The sequence below is a fragment of the Oryctolagus cuniculus genome, chromosome 13 (assembly GCF_051225735.1).
Source record: "Oryctolagus cuniculus isolate XC-2025 breed Fujian yellow rabbit chromosome 13, ASM5122573v1, whole genome shotgun sequence".
NCBI lineage: Eukaryota > Metazoa > Chordata > Mammalia > Lagomorpha > Leporidae > Oryctolagus > Oryctolagus cuniculus.
In genome coordinates, this window is record NC_142879.1 from 53,698,169 (window position 1) to 53,708,642 (window position 10,474).

General features: G+C 46.5%; 1 protein-coding gene across 5 annotated transcripts in view; it reads left to right on the top strand.

The window, feature by feature from the left end:
- The window catches only part of SLC35F3 (solute carrier family 35 member F3), a 416,207-nt gene extending 409,031 nt beyond the window's left edge, over positions 1–7,176 (top strand). For 4 of the 5 annotated variants that reach the window (XM_051820732.3, XM_089312289.1, XM_089312290.1 and 1 more), the window contains 4 exons: positions 253–378; positions 2,660–2,852; positions 3,667–3,756; positions 5,689–7,176. In XM_051820732.3, the coding sequence (XP_051676692.1) occupies positions 253–378; positions 2,660–2,852; positions 3,667–3,756; positions 5,689–5,924 (645 nt within the window). In that variant the 3' untranslated portion in view covers positions 5,925–7,176. Of the gene's footprint in view, positions 1–252; positions 379–673; positions 726–2,659; positions 2,853–3,666; positions 3,757–5,688 lie in introns of those variants that run through there. The other variant, XM_089312291.1, reaches the window with a different exon arrangement.
- Positions 7,177–10,474: the final 3,298 nt, after the last annotated feature.

The window sequence follows — 10,474 nt, forward strand, 5'->3', positions numbered from 1 at the left end:
CCTCCTTCTCAAGTCCCCAAGGCTCACAGTGCCACCAACAACTCCAGTTCCTTGGTTCATGCCCAGCTGTGCTGAGTCCCTCTCAAAGCCAACAACAAAACTGTGGCCAGTGCCCAAGGAGGCCTGAAAAGGAGACAGCATGTTCCCCTCAGGTGGCTGAACCCCATGAACATCTCTAGGTCATTGGCACTTGCATGGTCCCTCTGTCTCCCCCCTAACTGCCCTGACCACTGTTCTCTTCCGTCCATCCAGATAGTGGCTGCCATCCTTGCCATCGCTGGCATCGTGATGATGACCTACGCCGATGGCTTCCATAGCCATTCTGTCATTGGCATAGCCCTGGTGGTGGGCTCTGCATCCATGTCAGCCCTCTACAAGGTACGTGCGGGAAACACATTTTTGTGAACTGGCCTAGCATTCCATGGAATGTGCACAGGGCTGGTCTTTGAGGGGAGCCTAAAGTGGTGCCTGTTCTTTAAGACAAGCAGCTGCTTTTAGTGCACACCAGGCAGATGGAGACTAACGCCAAGGGCAGTGCCAAAGCACGCAGCCACTCTTGGCTCTGGCTCTGTGGACCTTTCCACCAGTGGCCATATGTGTGCAGCATTTGGGATAAAATGGGTGGCACCCACTGGATCAGCAGAGTCAGATTCGTGACTTCATTGTTTGGCAGGGAACTGGAGAAGGATCAGGGGCCCTACGTTGCTGGCTCAGTGTTTGCTCAGGTAAGTTCCCACCCGATTGGATGATGGGACCTGAACACTTGAATGTCTGGTGCAGCTTTGTCATGTCAATCGTTGACCACACCGTTTTTGCAGCCATCAATGCTCAAAACAAATCCATCTATATTCCAAGCATTGCCTGTGGGCTGACTAAATAAAAACACAGTTGTTATTATGTGGGGATATACAATTCTTTTGACAAAATGTTGTGAACCATCGGGAAGCTTTTTTCAACTGCAGGCTTAGAGGCAACAACTTTTTATTCCCACAATGGGGTCCCTTGCTCTCTTCACCTCCCTATTTGATCAAGCCTCCTCGCCCTTCTCCTCCTCTCTCCTACTCCTTAGAGCCACAGTAGAGAATGCAAATATTTCAGGGTCTTTAAGTTGGGAAACTGACCTGGAGGATTCAATGAGAAATGAGATTTTAGCTTCAAGACTTCTCAGTCCTTTGTGGATCCAGACAATAGAACGGAGAAAATTAAGTACTGTAGAAAGTCATAAGAAAAGGTGTGTTTTTCCCAGCTCTGTGAGTACCATGTGTTATAATTTCAGGAAAGAGAAATAATGGTGCTTTCTTCTCTTCCATTACTCCTTGCCCTTACCGCCCACAGAGAAAGACATGCACGTCATTGTCCTTCTCGGGAACACAGCTCATCGAGGGCATGTGCTAGTTACAGCACCACTCAGACTTCAAAGCCACCTCCAAATGCAAAAAATATTAAAAATACCACATTCTGCTACAGTCGATTAGCTGTGTAGCATGTAGAAACTCCATCCATGATGAACACAGTACTCTCAGATTTCAGCTCCTTTACTGCTTGCAGTGTGTCCAAGGGAACTAAGAGGTAGAAGGCTGAAGGTATTTGTTTCCCTTTCCATACTTCCCACACATTCGCCAAGAAGGACCTGCACAAACTTTGAGGTGCTGAGCAAGGACAGAGCAGGCAAAGCAGGACAACAATGCAGACACACACACGGGACCACCAACTCACACACGTGCTCATCTGGGGCTCTGCAGCTCTGAGTTCAGCCCAGCCTCTGGCCACTCCAGTCACATGTGTCCCTTCCCTCCCAGCCTTCCAAACACCTGAAACGTTCCATAAACAAGAACATGTGCAAAAAATGACAGTTTAGTACATGCCACTAATGCCAGCATCATTTATGGAATGGGGTTGTGGGATGGGGCACAGATAAACCAAATTGCTCCCTCTTGGATTTACAGAAAACATCTTTGCAGCCACAGCCCATTTTCTTGAGTATGGTAGTTTTCAAACAGTGTTGTCCAGGGGTCAGGGATCAAGTTTAGGGATCCCTTAGAGGTTGTGACTCATGGCAAATATTTGTCTTTTTTAAGAATTATTTTATTTATTTTTGAAAAGTGGAATTACAAAGAGAGAGAGAGACAGATAGAGAGGCCTTCCATCCACTGTTTTCACTCCCCAAATACCTGCAATGGCAGGAGCTGGGCCAGACAGAAGCCAGGAGCCACAAGCTTCTACTGGATCTCCCACGTGGGTGCAGGGGCCCAAGTACTTTGGCCATTCTCCACTGCTATCCCAAGCCATTAGCCGGGAACTGGATCAGAAGTGGAGCAGCCAGGCCGCAGCTTAACCCGCTATGCCACAATGCCAGCCCCCATGGATGCAGTGTCATGAACACAACACAGAAAAATCAAACCTAGCATGAGAACCCCTAACCCCTGAAGATGCTGTCTGTGCTGGCAGAGTAACTCTCCATCTTCATGTAACTAAGTGCAGATGTGCAGACAAAGGAGCACAGGCAATCTCCACTGTCCCTTCACTGAAAGCCTAGTAATGTTACCTTGACCCAAAATGTGGGGTGCAACCCCGGCTGGATCAAGCACAATCTGCTTCACTGTGTCAAGTTGGGGTCTGGGGTGAGCCCTCACCCCTCCTCCTCTGCTTTCTCCTGCAGGTTTTGTTCAAGCTCCTCCTGGGCAGTGCTAAATTTGGAGAAGCCGCCTTATTTTTGTCCATTTTGGGTGTCTTTAACATCCTCTTCATCACCTGCATTCCTGTCATCCTCTACTTTACCAAAGTGGAATACTGGAGCTCCTTCGATGACATTCCCTGGGGAAACCTTTGTGGATTTTCAGTTCTTTTATTGAGTAAGTGACCACCATCCTGTCCATAACCCTCAGAATGCAAGAACTGACAGGGGACTCTGGAAACCTGGGCCTCCGAGGAAGAAAACAGTGTTTATTGCTAGCCTTAAGTCTTCACTCTGTTTTTCAGGCTCTTCGTGTTTCACAGAGTCACTTCTTTGAAAGATGAGGTTGGGTTTGAAATCCAGAGCAACAGTCCTTACAGTAGAAACTCTGCTCCCCAATAGTGAATAGTATGCTTACAAGTCACCTACAAATTGTAACACAATAAGGAGCTGGTAAATGAATACCTGCAGAGCGCTTAGAATATTGCCTAAGTGTCAATGTTCAGGAAATACTATCAGTTGTCTTGGTTATTAATGTCATCATTGTCATTATCACTGTTACTCCATCGAAGACCAGCACTAGGCAGCAAAGCAACCAAGGAGATGCCTCACCCAGCCACTGTCCACAGCACATATCCCAAAGCCGCTGGGCACACACGTTACACCAGAAGCATTGCCAGCGCCAGAGAAAAGCAGAGCTGGTTAGATGGTCACATCCTCTTTTCTAGAGCCTTCTCACTCGTTGCCCCTTGCCAATTTCTTTTCCCTTCTGCAAAGGTCAGGAGAAAGCAGAGGCTGAGTGGACAGTGTTTGTGTCTACACTCAAGTCCTGGAGCCCCTGGAGGAATGAGAAGTCCACTGAATCAGAGCACAAGGTCGTGGTGGTTCCCAGGACTCCCGCCTCATAAGAGAAACTGGGCCACACAGGCCACCAGGGAGGTGAAGCTCGGGGTCACCATGACTAACACCCATTTCCAAATTCTTCATTTCAGCATTCAATATTGTATTAAATTTTGGAATCGCTGTTACATACCCCACTCTGATGTCTCTTGGAATCGTCCTCAGTGTACCTGTGAATGCAGGTAAGCCCAATGACTTTCTACATCTGTTCAGTGTTAAACACACATGCACACACACACACACACACACACACTCACATACAGTCTTGCCATGCCTGATATAGAATGCACATTTAACCATCTGCAAAGGAAAACCAAAAAAAGATTTAGGCAAAATGTTGTTTTCTATATATGATTGATTTTCTCTATTGCGGATTGAGTGCCATGTACCACAGCAGGACACAGGGAATCTAAAGCTGTCTGGATTCCAAGGAGTATGTGGAGTAGAGATGAATACCATTCATTCACTTTCTTAATGGACATAAAAACTGATATATCAGAAAGATAAATCATTTTTGACAATGTAAGGGAGAAAGTTTGCCCAGGATATGACACAGAAACATGCTGACTCACTGATTGCCATGAACATTACCTTCCTCTATCTCCCAGAAGAGAGAGGCAGAGCCTCTGTCCAAGTACGCAGGGCCTCCCTTTGACCCCCAAAGCCTTGCAGCCAATGCACACAACTAACAACTCTTCCAAAACCTCACCTTCACCGCCTCTTGCTTTCTGGGCTCCTTCTGCTAAGAACTTGTCTTCCCAGAGTTCCCCAACCTCCCACCCAGCACACCTTCCACCCTGTGCAACCTGCTGCGAGCCAGGGAAAGGCTGTGAGTCCCTCCTCTCCCTCGGCCCTGGCACAGCTTCCTCCAGGGCCAGCCCCCAAACACCCCTATCTCTAGCTGTTAGGGATTCAGCCTTCCTTGGAACAGCCGGCGCTCATTCTGATTAATGTGATGTTAAATACATCTGGAAGTCTGCAAAGTGGCTCTCAACTTCTTGAGCCTGTCCCCAGGATTTGATTGCCCACAGCCCCCATCCCCTGTGCTTCACCACAGCCGGGACTCCACCAACAGGAGTGGTTCGTGGTGACCGTGTGAAAAGAGGCCGGAGGAGACCTTAGAGGCTCCACTAGTTAAGGTCCTGGAATGGGACAGGAATTTAGATTTGTTATCTTAAAAGAACTGGCTCCGTTTGGTTTTCAAATACACAGATTCATATACTGTGAACTAGTGTTTTGAAATAAAAACAAAGGATGCAATTATAGACCATGTGAAAAGTATCAAATATATAAAGAAAACAATATCACTTTCATTATCCTGCCACTCAGAGGTATCCACAGTTAAATTCTGGTTTATTTCCATCAAAATACAATCATCCCTCGGTATCCAGAGATATTGGTTGCAAGACGCCCTTGATGGTACCAATACAAGAGGCTCAAATCCCTTACATGAAATGAAGTGGCATTTACATATGACAGGCACACACCTTCCTCTGTACCTTAAACCAGCGCTAGATCACTTACAGTGCCTAACCCAAAGCACAAAGTGTGCAAACTGTTGTTATCCTGCATTGTTCAGGGAATAATTCCAGGGGAATAAAAGACTACAAATACTCAGTACAGATATACTATACTTTTCTTTTTCAAATATTTTCTATCTGTAGTTGGTTAAATCTAAGGGTATAGGTTGGTATCCACAGATTCCAAGACCCAACTGCACACAAGGTCTTTAAAAAGTTCATGGAATGCTTATGATTAAAAAACTCTGCATGGGTTTCAAAATTGCTGTGCAACAAAATAAGCATCTTTTAATTCCATTTTCTGATAATTTTTTGAAGTCCCTTCATATGTATATGCTTCCCCAACTGCCTTCTGCTTATTTTTTTTCTGTCACCCAAATCAATGTCTGCACTAAGGTGAAATACAGAAAAGTTTTATAAAATTCAAGGTAACTCACTAGAGGCCAGCCACCCCAGCCCACCTGGAACAAAACTCCACCGAGGATGGTTCTGTGATCCAGGAGGAGGGCGGCCTGGGCCAGATGCACGGGGCTGCTGGCCGCCTGCTCTGTGCACCCACTGCTGCCGATTCACCCAGTTCTCTGTGTCCCACAGTGGTCGATCACTACACCAGTCAGATAGTCTTCAACGGGGTCCGGGTCATCGCCATCATCATCATTGGCCTGGGCTTCCTCCTCCTGCTCCTGCCTGAGGAGTGGGACGTCTGGTTGATCAAGCTGCTCACCCGCCTCAAAGTGAGGAAGAAGGAGGAGCCAGCGGAGGGCGGGGCAGACACGGGCTCCGGACCTCAGAACAGGAGCAGGAGAGCCCGCCCTTCCTTTGCCCGCTAAGGCCTCTCCTGTGGAACGCTGTGGTGACACCTCGTGGTAATGACTTAGAGGACTATTTCCTGATGGGAGGAACCCCGCTGGGTAAGGTGTACATACCTGTACAGTTTCGGTCATCTGCGGTAAGTCCTATGGTATTTATTGGCATGTCCAATTTGCTTGCACTTTTCCACATCAGACCTTTCACTTAAGGGGATCAATTTAATACAAAAGAGAAAAAGAAGAACCTCGCTGTGCTTTTTCAATGAATGTAAAGTAGGTTAAAATGAGCCTTGTGGAGATTGTTTTGAACGACTGATGTTCGTGACAAGCCAGGGTACATGTTTTGAATCTTAGTGGCTAAAAAAAAAAAAAAAAAAAATGACATTGTACACTGTGATTATTTTTCAGCTATGGTAGGTCATATTTTGTTTTATACCAGAGCTGTATTCTTAATTTTAAGGAATTTCAATGAACCAAAAGATAACTGTCAGATGGATGGATGGGTGGATGGATGGACGGGTGGATGAATGGGATGGGAAGAGATGAGTCAGAAAAGGATAATGGACATCAGAGACCATCAGAGGACAGGCCTGCGCCAGGGAACAGGAAGGGAAAGACAAGTTCAAGCCCCCACTGGCCTGTTCTCACATGTCTGCATAAGATCATGCAAGAGAAATTACAGTGCCTTCTACAGAATTTTCGTTTTTACCTATGTGAAGCGAAGTGGCATTATAAGTCACTGGCGCCGTCTTATAATTTAGATGTAGAAATCTTTACAAACAAATAAAACTATATAAATATATATGTATGTGTGTATAAAGTGACAACACAGATGAGCAACGCATATGGAATGTGGTTCGCAGTACACGGTGCGCCTCTGAGGTAGACTGCAGGAGAGGAGCTGCTGGTTGCTTTTCTTTCACGACCAAGACTGAACAATTATTTACTGAATCTGTACACCTTTTTATGAAACTTTTAAGCACCAGGCTGTTTACTTACTCAATTTAGGTCTACCAGAAAATTCTATCTGTGATAGATCTGCAAAGAGGGACGGGGGTTAGAGTTTACTATTTTTGAAGTTTACATTGTTACATACGAAATGGAGATATTATTTTGAAATGTTGTCATAACCCAATGGTGCATTCTGTAACCATGGAGTCTTTTGTTTCCTGGGGGAAAGGGGCATTCATGACCTGAAATTTTTAGCAAATTGTTATTCTCCGTTTCCATTACCTGTTTGGCCAAACAGATTAATAAAACATTTGAAAAAGAAGTGCTGAGCACAGTCTGGTGGCCACTTTGTTCCTTTCTCACTCTGGGTCATGACGTAGTCCTGGTAGCCTTCTTGTTCTTCCTGGCCTTGTACTTGGAGCACCTTGAAGGCAGGTAAACCTGCCCAGCCTCCCCAAGGGGAGGAGACCTTCACACAAGGGAGTTTAGGATTATAAATGTGAAGGCAGAAGGATCCACGAGGCCTCATAGAAACTACAGCTCTCATGGCTCCCTCGGGCTTCTGCCCTCTGGCCTTCCTCTCCCTTCCATTTTTTTTTTTTAAGATTTGTTTATTTATTTGAAAGGCAGAGCTACAGAGAAGCAGAGAGAGAGAGAGAGAGAGAGAGAGAGAGAGCCTCCACCTGCCAGTTCACTCCCCAGATGGCCCCAACAGCTGGAGCTGTGCCAATCTGAAGCCAGGAGCCAGGAGTTTCTTCCAGGACTCCCACACAGTTGCAGGGGCCCAAGGACTTGAGCCATCCTCTACTGCTCTCCCAGGCCATAGCAGAGAGCTGGATCGAAAGTGGAGCAGCCAGGACTTGAACAGGCATCCATATAGGATGCTGGCACTGCAAGCGGCAGCTTTACCCGCTACGCCACAGCACAGGCCCCTTCCTTCCCTTTTAAGATAAATTCCTCAACTCAGCTTACCCTGGTCACTCAGAACTGCCCCAAAGCTTCAGTCCCTGTCCCTAAATCCAGCTGGTCTTCTGGCTCAGCTCCCACAGCTGTCTGTCTGCCCAGGTTGGGCGTCCTAACCTAATGCAGGCTCTCTGGAGAGTTTGAGGTATTGGCTTAATGTGATCAGTCACTCCAGGCAACTGCAGCCAGGGGTATGAGGGCCAATGTGTCTTGCTCTAAGGACTCCAGAGGGATAGGTTCTCTAAGACCAGGTATGAGCACAGAGGAATTGAGGGCTTCTTTAGCACACCTCATCCCATCACCCACACCGAGAGCAGCCGTTTGCTGGCTACAGATCGCAAATTCCATGCACCACTTGCTTGAGTGGGCTCTACACCCAGAGAACCTAGCTGTCCACTGCAGAGAGCTCCCCTACCCAGTGGGTCTAGATACGTGCTGGGATGAGGGAAGCTGGGGCAGCAGGATCCTGGGGCTACCACGCTGTTGAGGCTCCAAGCCCCTTCGGTTACCCCCAGGAAGCCAAACCAATATTTCCTCTGTAAGCTGTGAATCAGAAAGTTGTGAATCCCTATAGAGGAAATTGAGCTTTTCTCCCATAGGACATAAAAGACTATAAAGACCCAAAAGAATTGAAAGCTGGAACTTAAAGTGATATTTGCACACCCATGCTCATAGTAACATTGTTCACAATACCCAAAGGGTGGGAGCCACCCCAGTATAAAATGACAGATGGATGGGTAAACAAAATGTGGCCCATACATACAATGGAATATGATTCTGCCTTAAAAAGAGGGAGATCTCCACGCAAACTACAACATGGTTGAACTTGAATACATTATGCTGAGCCAGGCACATGAGGATACCTGATGTATGATTACATATATGAGATTCCTGGAGTAGTCAATTTTTCATAGAGAAAGAAGGTAGAATGGTGAGTGTCAGGGACTGAGGGAAGGGAGGTGTAGGGAGTTGACTTTTGATGGGTACAAAATTTCAGCTTGAGAAAATGAGAAAGTTCTAGAAATGTATGATGGTGCTGGTTAGATACCAATTTGAAAGTACCTAATGCCCAGAACTGCATGTTTAAAAATTGCTAAAATGGTAAAAATTTATGTTGTTAAATGCCTTGGGGAAAGCCAGACCTTCAGATCCTGAGTGGAAAAGTGGACCTAATGGAGCCTAGCAGCCTTATGTTAACTAGAAGTTACCCACACTCCTGGAAAAATCACTCTATGGTTCTTGCCAGGGCATGTGCCTGTTGCAGATGCTGAGACAGACAGACTCCAAGAAGTCCTGTTTTGCCCCCAGATATGACCAATGGACTGCAACCTGTGATTAACAGTCACACTGAAGAACTCACAATACCTCATTTGCATGAGCCAATCAGAGCTAATAAGCTTGACTTCTTTGCATGAGCAGACCCTGATGGGAAACTGAGTGAGAATTTGCCTGTTAGAAGACAGTCCCAGTCCTTCTTCCTTCAGAGTGTACGTGGTCTACAGAGCCTGCATCCGCCAAACCTAGATGGCTTGTCCTTGAAAATAAAGCTCTCTTTGTCTTTTTGGTCTATGCAAGCAAGACTTCTTCTATCAACACTGTGTATATTTTATCGCAATTAAAAAAAAAAGACAATGAAGGGTATGGTGTATGAAATAAAAAGGTTAAAACTCTGTGCAACTAGCGGTACATTATTTTTTGAAAATCAAATTGAGGTGGAGATGGATTGAGAGATTTCTTTCCAGAAAGAACACATACACACACATACACACACACACACACAGGGATTCTGCAAACCTAGATGGAACCCATACACAGAAGAACCTAGAAAGGAGTTCCTGCTGATGGAACCCCCCCAGGCTGGCTTTGGGGATGCAGTCTCCCTCTATCGGAGAATTGTCTGCTCCCTAAGGCCAATCTGGGTAGCAATTGAAGTTTGTTTATTCTTAGGATCCTTTAAGGCATAAAAGGGAAAGAAGGTACATAAAGGAGACCCAGACCACCACTGCTATGGAGGAGGCAAAAAGAATCCTCTGCCGTCTCTCTTTCCCCCTCCATTAAAAAAATTTATTTATTTATTTGAAATGCAGAGTTACAGAGAGAGAGGGAGAAACAGAGAGAAGTCTTCCATTGGCTGGTTCACTCCCCAAATGGCCGCAACAGCCGGAGTTGGGCTGACCTGAAGCCAGGAGCCAGGAGCTTCCTCCAGGTCTCCCAGGCAGGTGCAGGGGCCCAAGGACTTGGGCCATCTTCTACTGCTTTCCCAGGTCATAGCAGAGAGCTGGTTTGGAAGAGGAGCAGCTGGGACTCGAATCGGAGGTTTACTATATTACACCACAACTGTACTCCTCCCCTCCCCCCACCTTCCTTTCAGAATGAGGTTGTTTGGGGCCAGAGGACATGAAGTGACTACCTGTCTACCTTGCCACACCAGATCAGAGCTAACTCTAAGAACCCTCACTTATCGTGCAAACCCTGAGCTCCATGCAAGGGTTTTCAAGGATAAAGAAGGGGCAGGTGTTTGGTAGGGCAGTCAACACTGCCAATCCAGCCTCCTGCTGTTGTGCCCCCCAGGAGGCAGCAGGTGATGCCCCAGGCAGTTGAGTTCCTGCCATCTACATGGGAGACCCAGATTGAGTTCCCAATGCCCAGCTGCAGCC